The sequence below is a fragment of the Lagopus muta genome, chromosome 5 (assembly GCF_023343835.1).
Source record: "Lagopus muta isolate bLagMut1 chromosome 5, bLagMut1 primary, whole genome shotgun sequence".
NCBI classification, from domain to species: domain Eukaryota; kingdom Metazoa; phylum Chordata; class Aves; order Galliformes; family Phasianidae; genus Lagopus; species Lagopus muta.
In genome coordinates this window covers 9,350,832-9,372,838 of record NC_064437.1, presented here as the reverse complement: position 1 = coordinate 9,372,838, position 22,007 = coordinate 9,350,832, and the positions used below count along the sequence as shown (strand labels likewise).

Genomic DNA, 22,007 nt, shown 5'->3' with positions numbered 1-22,007 from the left:
TTTTGTTATTAAACACAATTCCATCCCTCCCTTCCCAGCCCCCCCCCCCGCCCACCCATCCATCCATCACCTCCCCAGGCTCAGGGCATCCAGCCTGCGCCGTGAGCACCGGCACTGGGGCTGGCAGCATATTTCAAGCTCCTTTTGCCTGCTGCAGGTGCTTTGCATTGACAAATCGAATCACGGGGAAATCATTTATTTCCTAATGCTGTTTGCAGCATGTTAGCGGGAGAATTTACATGAGAGAGATTACTTTAATAACCAAAAAATTACAGCGCGGGCCTCCCCGCCATGTCGGCTTTGATATGTAATTGTTTCAAGTTTAACCTGTCTGGAGGGGGGAAGGTGTTATTAAATCTGCAGCATCTCCCGCTGGCGAGGGCAGGCAAGGAGGAGCGCTGCTCCGGGGACCTCCTTCCCTGCTAAACGGGGAGCAGACTGGCTTCACAAATCACTCCAGCCTGCGGCGGCAGCGGCAGCAGCGGGGATCTTCGTTCCCCTGCTCTTTATACTGATTTATTCCCCCTCTGCTTCCCATCCTCCTGTTTTATTGTGCCTGGCCCCATGCAGTGCTCACCACCTTCCCTGTGGCTATCATCCCATTGCCCCTATAGGCTCACTCCCCATTTTTCCCCAGGGTGGAAGAGCTCTTTGCTGTTGGAGATGCCTTCCAAGAGCTCCCCACAGTGCCTACTGCAGTGTTTTCATGGCTCTGACCCCATTCTCTTCTCTTTTGGCAGTAAGAACTCCATCCTGAAGGATGCTATGGCTGCAGGCACCCCCAAGGTAAGTGAGTATCTCTTGAAATGTTTTTCCCTGGAGTGATGCACTTTATTTCCCATCACCTTCCCGTCCCACTCCACTTTATGTTCCTTGAGGATGAGACCGTCCCAGGAGCCAGGCTAGCACAGGGAATGCTCTTCCTGTTCCTGCTCCCCACCACATCCCGTGCAGCTGAGGAACGCTGGAGTTGAAGGACCCAGAAGGCTCCAGGATTCCAGATTGTGTCTAATGACAGCTAATGAGAGCTGATCACACGCATACTGAGCTCAAACTGTGAAATCATGCACGGGAGCTAAGGGGCCAGAGCCATATGCCAGCTCTGGAAGAGGGAAGCGGGGCCACCTCTAAGGGATCAAAGCACACCCAAATCACTAAAAGACCATTTCTCAGATGGATTCCCCTCCCAGTACCCTCCTCCCATCCCCTCGGCTCAGCAAGCCCTGCTTGCCAGGAACAAGATGTATCATAGCATCACTGCAAAGGGCATCTGTTAATTAGCTGCCCTTAAGATGATGCTGCAGCAGGAAGGATCAGTGCTTGTGCAGGCAAGTGGCTCCAGGCCTTGCTTGCCTATTTTTTTCTGGATGCTTTGGGTATCTTTTGGAGCAGCTGGAATGCAACATGGGGGTCACTGCCTTGCCAAGCACATAAATACCCTGCAACCCCCCAGGCCAGGGGCTGGGAGACAGCGTGCTCCTGGGATATGTCCCAGGCAAACTCAAACCCAAAGAGAAAATAAAGACCCAGAGGGAGCGTGGTTGCCTTTGGGCATCCTGAAGGAGTGAAAGGCACCTGCAAAATAACGTCTGTGAGGGAGAGGGACGGGAGAAAAGACAAATGAGCTGTTTGGAGGTATATGCACCACATGAGTGGCAGCCAGCAGATAAAGAAGAAGGTCCATCTCTCGGCAGGGCTGGGCTTTTGAAGTTTCCATTGACAAAGAATCCCATTTGCCTTGAGCAAGGGGATTAAACTGGGACTGGAGAGTCGTTCTATGTAAAGGAGATCAATCGTCCCCTGTCACCACATGGATCTTTTCCCTTTGCCCGTCACGTCTGGGCCTAAGAACATTAACTTCAAGAAGCCACGAGAGCAGGGAGGGAGAGGGTGAAATCAGGAAATCTTTCATTCCCTTCTCAGAGAGCTTGAAAGCCTCTCAGCCCAGGAGGATTCATTATTTCTAGGTGGTTTTTGCTGGGAGACAAGTCCTGTGTGGCACGGACAGGTGATGTGCTGACCACCGGGTGAGCTCGGTGTTAAAGTCCTCTCTGTCACCACACAGGGCTCAGAGGATGAGGTGCGAGCCAAGGCTGCTCCTTCCCTTGTGCCCATCGAGCCATTGGGATGCAAATTCCCTTTGAGAAAGCCCATTCCTTCCCCATAGTTACCCCAGCAAACATCTCTCCCTGCCGGTAGCAGTAAGCACACATCCCTCACTTCCTGCTCTCCTGCCCTCAAGAGCTGTCACTCACTGTGCTGGGTCAATTTTCATGGCAATATGTCAAAGAAAATCCAATCACTCAACATGGGATGCGATGAATGCAGGATTATTGTATCAAGTTCTTCTATTATCAGGGCTGACTGAGGCACTGACGGCCAAACAAGGGCTGCGAGATGGGGACTGCAGACAATCCGTCTGCCCATGCAGCAGCAAACTGGGGAGCTCCAAAGTGCTGCCTTCGTCCTCATGTTGTTGAGAGCCCAGATAACTCCCGCATGTGTGTCTGAGCTTTGCAGAAGGCAGAGGTGCAAAAAAAAGTGCTAAAAGACCACCTGCTTTGCTGTAGAAGAGGTCTTCCCCATGCATAGGAATTAGAGAGAGCCCTGGCTTCCCTGTGGCACTCATCTCTGATGACAAGCCTGAGACATCAGGATGGATGGGAAAAGAAATCCCATTCCCCAGCACGAGCTGGGTGTTGGTCAGTAACCTTTCACACCATTTTGGGTCCTCATGGGGAAGTCCAACAGCAGAGCCACTCGGGAGGGCACGTCCTGGAGATGTGTCCCAGTCAGCCATCCCCCAGACCTCTCTGAGCCCAGAGTGTCTATGCAGGACTTCCCCAAAGGCTGACTGTTCTGGCTTGTCCTTGAGAGGTAATGCTGAGAGTCTTGCACCCCCATGTGCTCCCAGTTACCTGAGAATGCTTTTTGCCACTGTCTGGCTATGACTCTCCCTTTGTGGGTATAAAATCAGAGAACTGTTGGAAGGGACCCTTAAAGGCCATTAGTCCAAATCCTCTGCAATGAACAGGGTCACCTACAGCTCTATCAGGTGCCCAGAGTCTTGTCCAGCCTGACTTTGGATGTCTCCAGGGATGGGATCCATTACCACTCTGGCCAACCTGTTCCATCATCTCAGTGGGACATTTAGGGAGATCTCTCTCCCTAAATTTCAGTGACTTCCTCTTGGCCATACATGATGGCAGACTGCCTTTCCCACCAAAGCCCAGCTCGTGTGCCAGCTCCCACCACCAGCAAACACTCCGGGTGCTCCCAGACCTCCGCTGTAATCCCCCACCCACCCTGCAGTTTTACAGCTTGGCTGAGCAGTTTGAGAGAGAATTACAGCACCTAGAGGGAAATTTGACCACTAAAGCCCTCCAAGGAGAAAGAGCTTTGAAACAAGCGAGATTTGGAGCCTGAAACCCTGACAGAACGGCTGTGCTAAGCCCTTGCCAGCTGCCTGACTGGAGATGAAATTTCTAGCACGATCATTTAACTTCTCCATATCATGTCTGGTGGTAGGGGCAGGGGCCAGTGTTGGGGCCCCAGGGCTTTGACTCCTTCTCTTGTGTCATGAGCTCACTGTAGGGGCTTGGGAAAATCACGCTCCTCCCTGTGCAACACCGATTTACGAGGAAGGATTAAAAAGCCAAATCTGAATGCCGTGGCAAGGCTGCAGCCAAGGTGGGGACATGGGAACAGCCTACAGATCTGTGAGGGAGGGGAAATTACCTCGGGTGCGTGCCGGCTGCCAGCTCAGGGTGACGAATACCAGAGCCACTCCAACACAAACCTCCAAGAGGTTATGTGCCATAACACAAATCAGCGCTGAACAAAGCCCCTCGCTTTGCTTGGGCTGAACATCTGTGCTGGAGACACAGCACTGGGCAGGAGGAGCACGCACGGACTTGGTCTGGAGGTCGTGTCCCAGCTCCAGAGCACAGATCTGTCCCCTCCATCCTGGCTGTAGCCACTGGTGGCTCAGTGTGAAGGGGTCCCCTATCCTGTGCAGTCACATCACCGAAATAAATCAGCAGCTCCCTGCTGACACTGTTATTTCTGTTCACTATTCACATCTTTCCCATGTTGAAGCTTTCTATCCCCAGTTCCATCCCACCCAGATAAAAGCCACCACATAATTTCGCCTTTCGCTCGCCTGGCAGCAAATGTGGACCCTCCAAAAGCTTCTAGGAAAGTCAGCTTTAATAGTAGCATCTTTTTGTCAGGGATCCTCCAGCAGCAGCATAACAAATGGTGAGCAGAGGGAAGGAGGAAAATCGCAGCCAGGCCTGGTATCACTCATTGCTTTCGGGTTACAGTTCCCAAGTGATAACAGCTATTAGCAACACTTTGACGGCTTCCCTACCGTGGAGGGGAGGGCAGGAGACAGAAAACATGTCAAGCCATCACCTCCATGTTAAGTGATAAGTACCTATTTAGGCGGCAGAGTTAAAGCTGAATGCATCAAGCAGGGAACACTTTGTGCCAAAATAAAAAAAATAAATAAAAATAAAAATAAAAAAAAGGTTATAGATACATAGAAAGCAGGGTTGGGGTATTTGTTCTGCTGACAGCAGCGGTGATGGATTGTTTAAGAAAAATAGACTCCCCATGTTTTTCCAGGGCTGTCAGAAAGCCGGAGCCCAGCAGTTTAATACCCTCGAATGACCAGACTTGAAAGGGAGCGGCATGTCAGCTGGGCTGGGTCCAGCTTCCATCCCTTTCTGCGTGATGGAGGCAATGCCATGCACCTTTGGTTGGTGCCAAACCTGCCCAGCACCAAACGAGGAGAGGCACAGCAGGAGGGGCCGCAGGAAGGAGCGAGCGCATGGCTTGGACAAGATTGATGGCCTCGTTGCCATTAAGAAAAAAATTAGCCGGTGGCGGCTATCATATTAAAGGGTGAAGAAGCCGTGAATTATTTTCTTAAAGATCTTATCACTTACAATGATAATTTTACCTTCCAAAAGGCCACTTTTAATGAGGCGAGCCAGGCAAAAAGTCATGATTTAATGCCAGATTTTTTTTTCCAAACACATTTTACTGCTTTTTTGTCCATGTTTAAAAAGCGCCGGTGACCTTTTTTTATTTAGCTTGCCCCAGGTGTAATGCTCAGGCTGATCCTCTCAGGGTTTATAACCTCCGCAGAGAGTGCCTTTACCCAATGGAGAGATGATTTAAAGGGGAGGGAGAAATATGAGGCTGCACAGCCGCTCACACATGTGTCCTCAATGCGGGGAGCTGTGGTTTGCCAGGGAAGGGGCAGCAGGAGATGAGGATGCTCTCTCCCAGTAGCTCCAATCTTACACTGGCAACGAAGGCAGCAAGCAGCCCCTGTTTTGGAGTGAAAAGTTGGAAGAGGGCTGGAGGAAAAATGCAAAGCTGCCTTCACCTCTACAACTGTCTTCCCAGATGGTGGTAGTGAGATGGAGCAGGGCTCTAGCACTGCCTCTACTCTGCTCAGTGCTACCAGCTTGGCCACAGCCACTGGGAAACAGCCCCAGTGCAACAGTCTCAGGGGAAAGAGGCCAAAATCAGGAAGGCAGAGAAGCCGGCCAACTGCATTAGTGGACTTGATGCCCTTTAAGGTCCCTTCCAACTTGAACAATTCTGTGAAGTCACCTTTTCCTCCAGCACCTTACCCAATGCCACAGACCTTAGGACTGCCTTTCCCCTGCCCCACGCTGTCCCACCAGCATGGGCCAAAAGGCAGAGTGTGCCACATCGCCAGGAAACAAGAAAAACAGATGAAGTCAAGCCTCCTAACAGCAAAGGGGAAGTGTGACTTGGCATCACTAACGCCGTGTTTAACATGCCGGCGAGGTATTTAGAATTGAAGTGCTTGCACACAATTTAAAAATAGACAGTTTATTAATCTAAACTGCAAGTGTATGTAGAAGAGGCCCCAAGATTGACATCTTTGGGATTAGTTTAGCCCTGCGTTTTTCCAGAGGTCATCGCCATGGTGCTCAGGAGGTTTGTGGAATAAATGGGGCCGGCGTTCTTCCCGGGACCACACGCTAAAAACTAATACATAACGTTTAATTTACTGTCTCCATAGCTAGCCCAACCATTTTTCACATAATAATATTGGATTAGAGCTACCAGGAGGCTGAGGGGGGAGAGGGAGGTGGGAAGGATCTGTCTGTCTGTCGCCAAAGAATGGGGAGGTGGGTGGTTTTTCCCCTTCTCTAGACTACACTGGAAGACAAAATGTATTTAACCCTCCCAGCTCCGCGTGCTTGGTTTATTAGTGGGGAAAGGGCAGCAACACTGCTACAACTGGGACGTTGTTCTGGAGCCCTACTCAATGCCCACACTGCCCTGCTCTCCTCTCCAGGAGGGCTGTCAGAGCCCAGGGATTGCCTCCTGCTGACCAAATGGATTTGTGTGCTGAGTCATCCTTCCACTTGCTCGTATCTTTACCAAAAAAAAGCACATTTTTTCATGTTTCATTTCAGCCCAGAGGCAAATGTTGCTGGAAAGCTTGCCTTTCTCCGAGGTATTATGCTTTTTAATAATGTTGTCACCACACTTGACCTGTCCAATTCAGATGATATCTACACTTCCCTTCGCAAACATACACATCTCCGAGCAGTCATTTATTGTTGGATCTTGCCAGCTGATTCCTGGAAACAAACATCTGGAGAGCCAAGCTTACAGTGTATATCTTTTACAACGTATTGTGCTACATTTAACCTAGTTTAGTTAATTTCGATTTCAAATTAGAATTTTAAATTGGATTTCCCCCTCTAATTCTTCCAATAATAAACTTGACTCACAACTCAGCATACATTTTTTTAAATGCTGTCAAACTCCTGCAGCAATTTCTCCTCTCAGGTTCACTGCATGTAGAATTTGGACTTAGCTACTGTTGACTCGAAGTTTATCAGCGATTTCTTAGGTCTCAAATATCACTGATCTTTTTAACCTTCTAAAAGGCCTTTTTTTTTTTTTTTTTTTCATGTGCTACTTATTAAAATAAATAGCATCGTTACAGAATGAAGGGTGGCTGTGCTGCCGAGGTGCTGAGAGCTTTAATGCAAAGCTGCTGAGAGATTTAGTGCAACTTGCAGAGACAGATGAGCACATGCTGGCACTGCTCCATGCCAGCACAATGCTGCATTGCCATATGGTTTTTGTGGATTTCTGGGGTGTTTTTTTTAACCAGGGGACTCTGCTGGATCCCCCATGGCATCTGCAGGGCAGTGCATGGCTGTGCAGTGCTCTGACACTGCACGTGCAAGATGCTCTCCAGCACAGGAGGGGCACACGTTGAGCAGCACTCACTGGTGTGGCTATTTCATTTCCTACACGGGCTGGGCAACCTCTGTGGTCCAAAGATGCATTCTTGTAGCTCATCTGTCAGATGGGGCAGCGGACGGTTGATAGGAGAGAAAGCAAATTTTTAAGGCAGTTCTCATCCACTGAATCACTTTAAATTGCACATCCAGGCTCAGCTGGCCGTCCCCTTTGGGCTGTGCTTCTAAAACCAGCAGTGCATGTTGCAAATAGCATCAGCTCGACCCTGTTGCTCAGCCAGCAGACCCACCGGCCTCTTCCAATGGGATCACTCATCACTGTCTGAAGGACGGTTGTCCTTTTGTTGCCTGATGTCACTGCACTGGGCTATAGCAGGCCACAGCCCCGCAGCCCAGCCCCAGGCAGGGCAGGCGATGCACAGCATGAGAAGCACAAGGCCAGCCTCACATTGCTCCCCATGCCCTTGAGGGCAGCTTAGTCAGGGGCAGAGCATTGGACGATGCTCACAGCATGAATTTCTCCTTTCTCTCACAGTCAATTTTGTTGTCGGCTTCAATCAAGCGGGAAGGAGATTCTCCAACAGCATCACCCCACTCCTCGGATGACATCCATCACTCAGACAGATACCAGGTAAGTAGGCAGGCACCGTCCTTGCTCTCCGCTGTATATGGGAGCCAGCTCACCCCAGCAGCTCTCCATCAGCTCCGCATGCCTATAGAGCACCTTGTCCCTCACGTGGCCACGCAGGCGTGCTTTTGTCTGCACAGTCCTCCCAATGCTGGCTTTCAGTCATAGCTTTAAATCTTCACAGAGCTTTCTGCTGCGCTACGTTCATCATCTCTGCCGTTGCCATGGCTGTGTTTGTCATTACTTACTCCGTGCTTTGTGAAACTTTCAGAGAAGTGATTTTTTTTTGGAAAGCAGTGAATGATGTCAGCCTGCAGCAGGCCAGAGCTCTCCATTTCACTGGTGTACTGCTGCCCAGCAAACGGACTTGTGATTCCAACTTAAATGTTGGCAGAGCAGTGCCACCATGTTTTATAACCCTGCAGGTTATATAAAATAAATAAATAAATTCTCTACCCAGAGGAGTAGCAGGTTTAGACCTGCTGTGACACACTGAGTAAAAGCTCTGGGAGACAGAGCAAGAAAGGAAGAAGAAGGCAGCAGCCAGAGTGCAGCTCAGCTTGTTGGGGATCTGTCTGTGGTTTGTGGGCAGGCTGGCACACTTGACACCTGCTCAAGACACATCCACACTGTTTGGCTGCAAGCCTGTGCTCAGCCACTAGCTTCAACAAAGCTCTGAAAGGCAACAGGAAAAATAATGGTAGTCTTTAGCACAGTGCCGAGCATGCCTTCAGCTACCATGGGGAGAGGCTGGGTGGGCTACAGCTGTATTTGTGTCAGGCATAAATCCACCACCCTATGTGCCATTCTACCCCTACACCCTGTCCTATGCCCATGGCCCAGTGTCCCTCACAGTGATGTCCTGTGCCCAAGGTCAAGCCGTTATACATCAGCCACTCGACACCAGCCCAGTCTGCATTAGTGTCAGCAGAAAGAGAGCTGATGACCATTCTGTGGGCCTAGCCAGCCCCAACTAAAGCACGTGCTCTAGAAGATAGGTCCTATTAATAGCAGCAAAAAATGTGCGCTTACTGCCCATTATTCTGTCCTCTGACCTATTTATTGGTTATATTACCAAATAAAGACAGATCCTCCATTGTTTGCTACATACTCTAAGGTACCCTTCAGTTCTAATGTTGTGTCATATCACGGTCACTTCACCCTCATATGAGACCTGGTACAAAGTAAGAGCAGCAAACCCCACAGAAGATACAGAAATGCCTAATACAGGCATTCCTGCTCTCTTCCCTGCTTGCTTTTTTAAGGCTAATAAATAAATAATGTTCTTTCCAAAAGGGTGTGCAATTGCCTTTTGCAATGTCCCCCTTTGCTCAGGAGCACCCCTCCCACCCCACTTCTCCAGATTTCAATCTCTGTGAACTTGGCGGTCCCTTGCAGTCCTCTGTTCCTATAAATTTTTATTATGTCATACTTGAGGACAAATATTCTCAGCAAAAGCCCCCTCTATGTGCTGAGTCTAGTGAGTCTCTAATGTGTTTTAAGTTTGTGAGTATATTTTATGGAGGGTTGCAGCCCTTAATGCAAATGCGTAATGGGAGCTGTAAGTCTGCACTGCAGGGAGAAAAGACCTCTGGGGCCTGATTTTCATTTATGCCTATGCTGGCTGCTTTATGCTCCTCAGGCAACGTAAAGGGACCTCAGAGTGGGTGCCAGGATTGTGTAAAGCCTCAGCCTATCCTTAATAAAGCCACAATATGAATGAGAATTCATTCTTCCTGGCTTACCAAGCGAAACATTCAGGAAGCAGAGCAGAAGACTCTCGTGGTGACTTTAAAGCTGCAAAATTTAGCTTTCCGTATGCAGAGGTGTGCTAGTATTATGAATGCCTCTTGTGGGGATTTAATAACAGCAAATATTCATTGTGTTAGTAGCATGCTAAGACGGGAATCATTGGAGTACACATTTTCAGAATCCCTACGGCTTGGTTTTCTTAGTCCTCATGCTTATTTACCACGGGGACACTTGGGGAAGAAGGAGATCTGTGAGTAGGAGCGCTGCAGGAATGCTGGCTTGCTCAGTGCCTTCCTCCACCAAAGCCTCCTGAAAGACAGCTTAATTAACTAAAAGGGTAGAACCCACAATCAGCAGCTTTCATTTTGTAAGTAAGCGCCCTATTGGCTAAGGACCCCTTGAGTCCAGTTGCTCCTGGGCTCTTATTGGCCCTGTAGCACAGGGTGCCAATTGCCCCTGGGTTCTGATTGGCCATTTGCCCTCGGGTTCTACTTGCACCCGATCTCTCATTGGCCACTCACGCCGGAGTCCCACTCGGCCCTCATCTCTAATTGGCCAAACCTCCCTAGTTTCCTACCGCCGCTGAGCTCTGATTGGCCGGGGCTCGCCGAACCTTGCTGCCGCCTGTCGGTTGCCATGGGAACTTCCTCTCCTCTCCCTGCCGTTTTCCCGGTGAACTTTCACCCGCTCGGCGGCGGGTCACATGACCGGGGCCAACATGGCGGCGGCCGCTGGGGGCTGATCGGCGGCGCCTGCCGGGCCGCGCCGTATCCGCCCGCATCCCGGGCCACGCGGGGGGAGCCGCCCCGGGGCCGCCGCCTCGTCGCCCCGCCGGCCGCCCGCGGCTATGCAGAGCGGCAGGAGGGGGCCCGGCGGCGGGGGCCGGGAAGAGGTGGGTGCTGGAGTTGGGCCGAGGGGGGGGGGCGGGCCCGGGGCCGGTGCGTCGTCCCGACGATGCGCGGGGCGGGGGGACCGGGCCTTGTTTACGAGGCGGGGGCGGCTGTTGACATCCGGCGGCCGCGGGCCGGGGGCGCTGACACGTGTCCGCTCTTGTCTCCCCTCTGCAGACCTTCCTGCGGGTGCGAGCGAACCGGCAGACCCGGCTGAACGGTGAGTGCGGGCCCTCCTCCATCATCCCGGAGCGGCCCGGCCCCGCTTTCTGCCGCTGGGGTCCCCGCACGAACCCGCGGCAACCCTGTTCACTCAGGCTCCTGTGGCACTGCCCGGGTCCTGAGGAAACTTTACAAGTTACAGTGTGAGCATTGCTGTATCTGACGTCACCTTCCGTGGTTTTGGGTTCTTGAACTCCCGGTTGCAGCCCGTGCGTTACTTTTATGCTTGAGTTTCTGCGTGTGGATAACAGCAAGTAGACAAGGTTATCTAGTGAAAAGTGCTTTAGTATTTAGAAGTATTTAGAAAAACTTTATTTAGGCTGGAGCTGAAAAGCTTCTCCCAGATTTGGAGGAATTGGAACTTTCCTGTACAAAGTAGCAATAATAGGTCATCTGATTTTTCTATGGCCTATATATGACCCGTGTATCTTGTATGGCCTGTAGCCAACCCAAATTGCAGTGTTCAGATGCTATTCAGGTGCTTAAGCTGCCAGGTGAGGCGTTAATATTGAGCTTCCTGCTGTGGTTGTGTAGGACAGAGTGGGGTTTTAAAAAAACTTAAAAAAAAAAAAAAAAAAAAAAAAAAAAAAACCAACTTCATCTTAACCAAATAACAAAAAGCTTTAGATTGTACCAGTACTGGAATAGTTTGCTTACATTTGAAGTACTGCTTCTTGTATAGTCTTCTTAAACAAGTTGAAGTTTTATTAAGTTACTGACCCAATGTCTTTGATAAGAAATACTGAACTGAATTCAGAGGTGGCTTGGAGAGTTTCAAATACGCACCCTGAGGGCCAGAAGCTCTTGAAGGTCTGTCAAGTCATACAACAAAGAGATGAGTTGCCTTGTATCAATATCACATAATTGTTGGCATGTGTGCTCACATCCACACTGCTAGATGAGCGCAGCGAGCTGCCTGTTTGCAGGCAGTCCCCTTTCCTGACACAGACTTCAGATGACTGAAACACACTCAGGTGTTACTCTGCAATGACTTGTTTTGTGTGACAAAGGTCTCTGGAGTCAGTGATGTCAAACTGTTTCTTTATCATTTTTGGATAGTTCAGTCTAAGCTCACACCTTCTGCCTTTTTTCTGGCCAATAATTTTATTTAACAAAAAAAGTCTGAACGAGGCTTGTGAGGTTCTTGGCATTGTGGAGTCCTCCAGGATGAATGAAAGCTCTTGATGACAGCATGCTCTGCTGAACCAGCTCAGCGGTGCTTTCTGCTTTTGACTTTAGCCTGAAGCAGGACTGCAGCACAGTCAGTATGTGCTGCAGTCTGGGACCTGCTTTGGGTTGTTTTTGTGAACTGAAGGGGCTTGTCAGCTGAAGGGAGGCTGCTACTTCCGCATGGCATTTGCATTGCTCTCGCTGAACCTTCTACTCTTTTTAGGAGTACAGTGAGCAAAACTAACAGTCATCATCCAGATGAGGGCATTTTGATTAAATAATACACTTATAACTGTAATTGTTCTCTTGTGTACCTTAGCAGGACTAGGTCCAGAGCTAGGGAGCTGGATGCAGAAATATTAGCTGCAGTTCTTTGGTCAAGATGGATTAGAGTTGGCTCCTCCTCACCTTATCTTTTTATGACTCTTGATTATTACTATTCCCAGAATGTGCCCATGGTGATACCTGGCTCAGTCCTGAGCAGTTAGATGAGCATTCAGCTGGGTGGCTGGATAGTGTATTCAGCTGCTGTCAGTGCTTATGACCACCAAACTCTGCCTGCTTTCTCATTTGCTCCTCCGCATTTGTACCAAAATAACTTATTCGTAAGCTTCACCATGTTATTGTTAGTTAGTTAACCAATATCGTTCCAGATGGAGAATGCTTGAGTGCTTTGGAAAGAAAAGCTTATTTATCTATATCCTGTATTTTAACAAGCTTCTTATCAATCACACAGTTTTATAGCTTGTTCTGTGAGAATTATTTCCTTATCCCTATTGGTTTGCATGGACAAAAATTGTGTAGGACTTGTCCAAGACATCTGGCATTCTGCTTCATGTTCTTATTAACACATAACATATAGAAAATGCAAACTTATGTTAAAGAAAAACCTACTATTTCACTTTTTTTCTATTATATTTTAAAGGTTCTTCTCAGTGTTGCTGTTACCTGTTTGTCTGGCTGTCTCTGTAAAGTTTCTTACCAGCTGAGCTTTAGGATCACTTTTGGAAACTCCCCCTGTAAAGAGGGATCTGCAGTGTTTGCTGTTCTCCCACATAGACCTTGACTCAGATCTCAGCTGCCCTGGCTCTTTGTGCCTGAGTGGCCTCTCAGATTTTCTGGACATGTTTCATCCCAGTGTGGTCACTTGAGACAGAACAGGAGCTAAGGAAAGAGAAGGTAGAGAAAGGGATGTGTTCTGTGAGCCTGGGTGCAGTGTAAATAAGACCTTATGTGGTTCACATATACTTGGTCCAGAGTTCTGATTCTGTAAGTCAAACCTTTAACTTACCTTGGACTGTACATAAGGTAATTGTAAGCTCTGTGCATAAGGCATTTGTAAGCTCTGGAGCAGCAGATTAATGTTGTCTGTAAGACACTTGGTCGAGTGTTTTTGTATCTGAAGTTCCCTGTCAGCCTCAGTGAGTTAATCCAGCACCTTTCACCTGTGCTAACCTCACTTCATGGGGTTGTGTCCTTGTGAACTCAGGCATATGAGGTGCTGATTCCTGGTGTAGCTATCTGTTAAAGAAAGCATTTTGTTCATTTGCCTTTTTTCCCATGTTGCTAAAGTCAAAACTTGAAGGCACTCTGTAAATTGATGCTGAAGGAGTTTAATGCTGCAGGTCTTCTTAGAGGCACAGTTATGATTAGTGTACCAGAGCATGGATTCAGCAGGTCAAGTCTGTGCCATCCTTGGAGAACAGCGTCAGGTGGAAGATTGCTGAAAATTATCTGTGTCATCGAGACCCTTCTGTGAATTTGGCCTTTAGTGTTCTCTCTCAGGCAGATGAGCAGCAAATCATACACAAGGTCTGAAACAGATTTATTCTTGACCATCTGTTTTCCTGCTTTAGCTTGTTCTTGAGGTGGCTTTTTGTACTCTGTCATAGCTGTCTTTTTTCCCTTGGATCAGATGCTCTTGGGTAAGTCGATCAGCCACAGAAGCTCTTTGTGATGAGTCCAACAAAGTGTAAACACTCCTCAAGACTCTTGTAGTAGATTTGTGGAGAGCAGGTGCTACCTCTCATGCCTAAATATCTCTGATTCACATTTAGGGGTATTTGCAAAGTTGGCATTCTCAGTAGAGCTGCAGAATGGGTCCTCACAATGATCTTTGTGGTTTGTTGCTGCACTCAATTCACCACAAGCACACCAAGTGCTCCAGTAGCTGGTGATGGGTGGGGGAGGGACAAAGCTAGGTGATTTTCACTGGAAAGGAGACCAAAATGTTTCCATTTAATTTGATTGGCCTGCCATTGCAGGAGCTGCTAATGATGTCTGCATGGGACTCGGGGGACCACTCAAACTGGTGGAGGGAATCATAAGAGATATTGCGAGTAACTTAATCATCTCCTTGGATGCTGCAGGAGAGGTTTGTCTCGTGTCCACTGCTGGATGCACTGGAAGAGCACTCTGGGTGTAATTAGACAGCCCCATCCTGAGGGTGGATTTCTGTTTACTGGGAAGCGTGGCGGTGAAAACTAAAACCCATTAGCTTTCCTTCCAGGAAATTTTTCTGAGCCAGAGCATAACCTAATCCTCAAGCATTAATAATTCTTAAGCCTAGATGGGAAGAGCTGTGAGAAAGACACTCGGTCCCTTCCACCTGCGGAGGGTGGCCTGGCTTCCTCTCTCCCCTCCTGTGGGAAGGCAGCAGAGATTTGGAAGCCCAGACTGCTTCTGCCTGTGTTTTTATCTCGCTGATTTACAAGAGGGAATCACGGTTTTTTTTCTTCTTTCTTCTCCCAAGCTCCTGCGACAGGAGTGTAGGGGAGAGGGATTAGTGAGCTAATTAGAAATGATCGCATCTATCAACACTAATTAAGAATCCTGTGGTCTTACTTGCGTGTTCTTTTGAGCGGTTCCCCTTCGGGACAGCACCACAATCACCCCCTGCCTTTGGGGCCGCTCTGTCTCTGCCGTGCTGATTGGAAGTGATGGCAGGGCTGCGTGTCGGGTATGGAAAATGTGGCTTGGGATGGGCTTTTGAGGCTGCAGCAGTCCCTTTGGTTTTCTGCTGTCAGCCAGGGGCACACCGGGCCTCTGTGGGCACCACTAATGACCACAGAATGAAAATGGCAGGGGATTTGGTTTCAACACTTCTTCTGTCCAGTGGCTTTTTCACTTGTGACACTGGAACTACGAGGGCTGCTTCGCCAAGGAGCCACCTGCTGAGACCTACCAGAATATTTTAATGCTCCTTCCTTCCATTTCCCTGCTTAAAAACAGGGTGAGCTGAGGAACAGGTGTCTGTCGCTAGAATAGAGAAGGCTTGCTTTCTGTCTTCCTGCATTTTATTTTTTTCTGGTCAGGTGAGCGTTTACTGGAATACAACTGAGTCAGTTTCCAGCCTGCTCTCTCAGGGAAGAAGCCCTGCTAGGGGTTGTAGGTGCTCCCTGACCCGGAACTTCAGAAAGCTCTTATGCACTGAAGTACAAACCAGATAAGAGTATGGTTAAACACTATCCCTGGTAGTAGTATTATGCCAGCTTGGAGGGGTTGGTTTGGGGGCTTCCAAGTGGGGAGATAAAGCAGAAGACTTTAGGGGTCATTGTTTTAATTAGAAGTGGAGTATAATTCATTTGGGCGCTCTGAAATAACACTTGGTGATTATTGTTTGCTTTTGTATTGACTGGGAGTCATGCAGTTTACTTCTGGAGTAAAAGCTGACGCTGCAGATTAAATAACTGGCTTAAGCAGATAAAGTAGAAGGGAAACTACCAAAACATCCTACCAGAAATACTGAAGTACAGACTGTGAAACTCCAGCACCAGATGAAAGCAGTGTGCATTTACTCAAGAGAGCTGCTGCTGTTCAAAGAACTGGGTCTCTAAAACACTCCTGCTCTGGTTGGAGCTGTCTGTTATTGTAGGAGAGTTGTGTTTGCAGAATCCTTTTTATGATGCCAGGAACACAGGTTTGTTTTGAAGGATTTTTTTTTTATTTTTTATTTTTTTGGCAAATCTGCTTGCTTTCAGTGAGGAAAAGCAGTGCTCCAGATATACGAAGCCTTCTTAATACTGGAGTTTCAGAGCGTAGGGGAAGGTGAATATTCCTAATTCTGAATGGTGGGAAAGCACATCCAAACCCAGAGATTCCTATGTCCAGCAAAGCCAACAATAAAGCCCTGTTTCAAGGCTGGTGGTGTGTTCAGCTCCAGCTTCATCAGTCACACGATGCTGTGAATGCACAAATCTGATGTACCATAGGGGACAGTTGACACAGACTTTCCTGTACCCTGGTGTGGTCCTGGCGTTGCAGCACCTTTCTCGTTGTCTGTGGCTGCAGAGAGCTGTTATCTCACAGGTTTTGTGGACAAGGCTTTCAGAGCACGCTGCAGCACTCACCATGTCAGGAACGATTTCTGCAGCTTTTTGGTGGTGTCATCTCTCATTATCACACGGGCTTTCCTTGGGCTTTTCCTTGTCTCTCATTCAGAATTTTGACCTTCCATATTAATTAAATAGGAACTTTCCTGCAGCCAGTGATTGAGTTATTCAGTAATACCTGCCTAAAGCCATCATAATAAAGGACAGAAGTTCTATTTAATGCAAATGATTTGGTTCCAGATGTTTTGATCACATTAAACGATGGCTCAAATTAACCAGAGATCATATTAAGCAACAGGCTACCTTGGCTGCTTTTTCTAATCAGCGTGATTCCTAACATGTTTGTTTCCCAGAACGTGCCCTGAAGAAGGCAGTTTCTCTATACATTAGAACAGTGAAATAAAAATAACAGGGAGAGACAGAAGCTGTCTGGGGTGGGTGCTGTGTTTTTCACAGCAAGGATCTTTCCATAAATGCTACCTGCTACTAAGATCTGCTTGTGACAGTTTGGGAAGGAATCATTTAGGGCGTGCAGGAGACACTCCTGAAAGTGGCTGTCTTACATAATTTGTCTGAGGCCTTCTGGGCACTGCAGTGGCTTTCTGTGGTCAGAGCAAGTTTCTATGTAAGGAATGGATGGATCTACAAACTTGACATATCTTCCTTTTTCCTTTTTTTTTTTTCTTTCCTTGCTTTGTCCATGCAGCTCGGATTGGAAAAATGAAACGGAGGAAGCAAGACGAAGGGCAGGTATGTCCCCTCTGCAACCGACCTCTGTCAGGATCCGAGGAGGAGATGAGTAGGCATGTGGAACAATGCCTTGCAAAGGTAGAGGCGCAGCAGGATCGCCAGCTGCCATTCCCTTCTCCCTACTCTCAGCTTTGTCTGACTTAACATGGGGCAAACACTAACACTGTTGAGCTTGCAGGCAATGCTAACTGTCTCCCTGAGATCTGTAGTCACTTCCTTTGTCTTGGAAGGTGGATTCTTCTGGATTTTCTCCTGTTTTGCATTAGTTACTCTTTATTTCCTGCACTCTTTCACTAAGTCTAAGTTGTAGAAAGTAAGTGTAGAGCTGTTGAGTGTGTGAAGCCTTTTATAGTGCTGTATGCTTCCTATGCAGCACAGCAAGAAGAGTTCTTTCTGTATGGCGACAGCATTGGAATTACTTTTGTTGGATTCTTTTGTAACAAGCTGGCACTTGTAAATGTTTCGTGACCACCTTACTCCAAAAATTGTGTTCAAGCAGAACTGTTCTCTTGCTGTTTTTTCCAAAGACAGCAAGGAATAAGGAGGAAAAAGCATCAGGGATAAGAGAATTGTCATAGGGCTTTCTGTGCTTGTTTTGCAGGGAAAGCCCATAGCAGAGATAACAAATTCATTCATTCTTGTCATCTCAAGAAGTGCGTGGTGTAAAGACAGGTGTCTTTTGATCAGTGTGCCTCAATAATGCTCTAGGAGAGTATTCCTTGTCAGCTCCTGTAGCCCGGGAGCTTCTCAGTGCTGGGGATCAAAGGAATCTGTTGTTTACATGATAAACAGGGAAACTGTGCTCCAAGTAGGGGAACACATTGAAATGCACACCAGTGTCATAGGAACCAGAGCTGAGTTTTGCTTGTGCAAAACTGATGACCCCCTGCCACTTCTTTTGACTTTAAGGTTGTCATGTTCTTATAGTTCCCATTTACTTCTGAGCTCCGATGGCTGGGAATGGGGAGGGGAGCAAATCCTACCCCAGAACAGCCCAGCTTTCCTTCTCTATCTCACCCTGAGTTGTTAACCCTGTAGTGCTATTTCATGCGTCTCAACGCTCTGTCCCCGCTTTCCCCTGTGCAGAGAGAAGGTTCGTGCATGACCGAGGATGACTCTGTAGACATCGAGAACGAGAACGGCAACCGCTTTGAAGAATACGAATGGTGTGGGCAGAAGAGGATACGGGCCACTACTCTCCTGGAGGGAGGATTTCGAGGTGCGCCGATGTTTTGAGTCCCTTGTAAATCATTCTGCTGTGGTAGGTGACTGTGGCTTGTTGTTAAAGGGAGGGACGTGGAAGTTCTCTCCCAAAGAATGGGACCTTAACCCTTTGCAAGAACGTGAAGCAATTTCAGCTTTCTGCCCCTCTGGAATGGTAAGATTCAAACATTGTGCAAGTCCTGAGCAAACGCATGGTATTATTTCTTGCTCAAGGAATGTGGTTAAAGAGGGGAACGGGTAAAATGGGGAGATCATCTGGGGAAAATAGATTCTTATATGTTACACCTAGTATCATATACGTGGAAATATGTGAAGAGACGGAAATAGAAATGAAATTGTAAAAACTCCCAGCCTGGAGTGACGAAAGCTGGTGTACCAGCCTCTGGTGATGTATTGAAGGTGACAGCTAAGTCGCTTTAGCACCTGCATAAAATATTAAAGGCCCGGTTGTGCATTTATCACTCCATCCCTTTTAAGGGTGATAAATGAGAATCCAGAAACCTGCTCTGCACCTCCAGCACTGCAAGCCCTTAGGGCTCCCAGACAAACACATTTTATTTTTCTCCTTCTTCTGCTCCTTCCCCAGTGACGGGGAAATCAGTTACTGAGGAGAGAGTGAGTTATGGCAAAATTTGACCTCTCATGAGCTTTATTGGTGAATGTAATTTTAGCTAGAAACCTGTCCCCTCTCTTACACTCAGCCTTTTGGCCTCAAGGAGGAGGATTTACTAAACTGCTCTTTGGCACAAACCTCTGGCACTAAGGAGAGTCTCACAAGCAATCCACGTATTGCATACCTAATGAGGGGAGGAATGCTGGCTCCCTCCGTTCAATAAAGAGGGTGGGATGTAATCTCTTCCTATATCAGCTTGGATTTTAATTTAAAATATCTCAAGAGGAAAGGCTGCTAAGTAAGGGACTTGGTCTTAAAAGCCAGTTGTGTACTCAGTGGCAACATGGCACTCCTGATCTGCTCTTACCTTCCTCTGAAATTACATCATATTAGAGCAGGTATCAGGAGCACAGAGGTGAAGGAGCAGCTTCTACTGATTTTAAAGGCTACCCATCGAAGCTCATGTTGTTTGCTTTCTGTGTCTGTGGCCTTCATTTTCATTACTTCTTTCCGGCATGGAGAGTTGAATGATACTGGGTAGCAGTCTGATGAGACCATGCAGGGCCTTAGGCTTGTGTTTAGTGCAGTTATTACAATCAGTAGCAGAGAAGCATGGGATGCCTGTGTGCTTTTGTCTCTACTAGTCCTGATTAGACAGGATACTCAGTTAATTCCTGACAGACCATGCACATACAGAGTGTACTCATGTACTCTGTGCACCGAGCAGCTGAGTTTTGGAAGAGAGCACAGTCTTCCACTTCTTTGGCTGAAGCATTGTGCTGTCTTCACCTGGATCTATTTCCAGTTGTGTCTGAATTAATTCACTGAAGTATGGACTGAAGTTTTCATACGGCTTCAGTCAGGGTGTTCTTCATACAAGGCTCCAGGTTGACAAAGTGTTTGTAACTGATAGGGTTAGGCTATATAAATGCAGAGGGTTTACACCCTGATACTTTTTATTTAAACTGGAATTCTCAAGTGTGTTAGTTTGCATTAAATAAATCAACTACTTTCCTTCACCAGCAAAGATTAAATAGATCGTAACAGCAGTCATGGCTGCAACCTTCTCTTCTAGCTGGCTGTATGTGAATCTCTGAATCTGATGTACAGAAGTAGCCTTGCTTCCATTGAGAATTATGAGGTCTGTCTCTTCTTTCCTTACTGAGATCTGCATGACACTGTCAACAGCATTTAGTTGTGTGAACCGATCCAGTAAAGTATCAGCAAAGAGGTGAGCATGGGTAAACCCTCAGTAATTGCCCTGATGGGAAGGACTTCTAGTTGACTCCTGCTCTTGGTGCAGGATGCTATGCTATAGGCAGGATACTACTTAAAACCAACTTTCTGCATAATGTTTTGGGATGGCTAGATGATATCTGCAGGGTACCTGCATACTATATACAGGTAATCTTCCATAAAATGTGGGAAGTCAAAGCAAAGCTGGAAAGCTCCCCTCGTTAGCTGATTGAATTTCTTTTTAAGGAAGTTATACTTTTCCATGCTCCCTTTAGTGATTCTCCTGTTTTCTCTGGTCTTTGTTGGTCAGATCTGCTTTGTACACTCTCAGGTAAAGCTGACTCTCCTTTTCCTTTCTCAGCCAATGTTGGTTCTTCCCTTGTTCTAGGATAGGAGTCCCTATTGTACAGCCTTGAAGCACAACACGGTGTTCTGGAGATGCTCTCCAGTGCTTAAACATGCTTTGTCTGGAGTTGGTAAGGCCCTCATTAACCCTTGTCACCCGAGGCTTCATGTTTGGCTCTGTTCCCTTTGCTAAAAAGTAGCAGCGATGTGGAAATCAAAGGCCTTTTATAATGCCAGACAGCTTTTGCCAGGCTGCAGGGATGTCAGGGACGTCTGAAGAGTTGACGTGGGGAAATACATAAAACCAGAGGGGAGAATAGACATCCATGTGTCTCATCAGTTTTGGTTTTAATAGTGTGTTGCTGGGAGGAGATGTCACAGCTGGGCGGTGAGTGGAGCAGGATGCTGTGGCCAGCACGTATTGCACGAGTTGGCTCAGACGGTGGGCAGCGTTACAGAAGCAGCTCAAACTTAGCACAGGTTCCTGGCTGCCTGTTCTTATCATCTTTGGTTAATGTGCATGTTTATGTGCCTCTCAAGGTCAGTAAAGCTTTGCTGAAAGATCTTGTCAGTTTTTTCAGGCGAGGGAAGGCTGGGACTCTTTTTTTTTTTTTTTTTTCTTTTTTCCTTGAAAGCAGGTCAGGGACAGTAACAGCCCAGCTCAGATTTTCTGGAAGATGGTTTAATACTTGAGAGCAATCACAGGCTGAAAATCTCACTTGTGTGGTTCCCAGGATGAAGTTTTCTTGATCCCAAAGCTGTTGCAGGGAAGATTTGCTCCTCTCACCTTAGGGGCTGTCTTAAGAAGTCCAGCAGAGCTGAAGTACTCCTTGCTTGCCGTGGTTCAGTGTACTTGACACAGCAGTTGGAAAGAAAAGGAGATAGTAGCAACTAGGAATACAGCCTGGGTGAGAAGTGCTGAGATTAGTATGCTGTCTCTTAAGCAGTTGGGCTTGGTGAAGGCATTCAGTCAGGAGTTATTTAGTACTTCTAGAGGTTCTCCTGCCTTCGCAAAGCATCGTCTGCTATTGCTCCATGTGCTTATCTCAGACTGGATCCGTGCAGGGTATAAATGAAGATTGTTGGCAGTTAGATAGGATTTGGAATGGTTTTGTTTCAGCAGAGGTTCTGTTTGAAGCAGGAATTCATAGTTGAAGATGACTGCAGAAGGCTACCAGCATGAAATACCTACTGCTATTTTAATCAAGCTCTTGCTTCAAAATGTAAAGCCATAGAGAGGAATTCATAAAATATTTCCCTATCTCACAACTGTCACAAGACTGAAATTTCTTTTGAAATTCCTGAACCATCTGTCCCCATGTCCCTGGATCATCCCTTTCTGATGGTCTTTGTTACAGGAGATTATTTCATGCAATCTTTGTCTAATGAGTTTCTCTGTTTAGGAAGCCAACGAGGCTTCACAAGTGAAAGCATCAAGTGGCTCCCTCTCTGATGTTTTTTAGTTGTTTTTTTTTCTACCACTCAACGTATTTGTAGCAATTCTTCTGTTCCTCTCCAGAATGGATGCACGTTACCCTCAGTGTTTACACTGTAAGGTTATCCCTTTAAAGATTTCCT

The 22,007-nt window shown here is 47.4% G+C and overlaps 1 protein-coding gene across 4 annotated transcripts in view; it reads left to right on the top strand.

The window, feature by feature from the left end:
* The window catches only part of RNF220 (ring finger protein 220), a 162,568-nt gene that overhangs the window by 102,482 nt on the left and 38,079 nt on the right, over nucleotides 1-22,007 (top strand). For 2 of the 4 annotated variants that reach the window (XM_048944356.1, XM_048944357.1), the window contains 5 exons: nucleotides 741-786; nucleotides 7,804-7,899; nucleotides 10,716-10,758; nucleotides 16,968-17,089; nucleotides 18,098-18,230. In XM_048944356.1, the coding sequence (XP_048800313.1) occupies nucleotides 741-786; nucleotides 7,804-7,899; nucleotides 10,716-10,758; nucleotides 16,968-17,089; nucleotides 18,098-18,230 (440 nt within the window). Of the gene's footprint in view, nucleotides 1-740; nucleotides 787-7,803; nucleotides 7,900-10,411; nucleotides 10,541-10,715; nucleotides 10,759-16,967; nucleotides 17,090-18,097; nucleotides 18,231-22,007 lie in introns of those variants that run through there. The other 2 variants (XM_048944358.1, XM_048944359.1) reach the window with 2 other exon arrangements.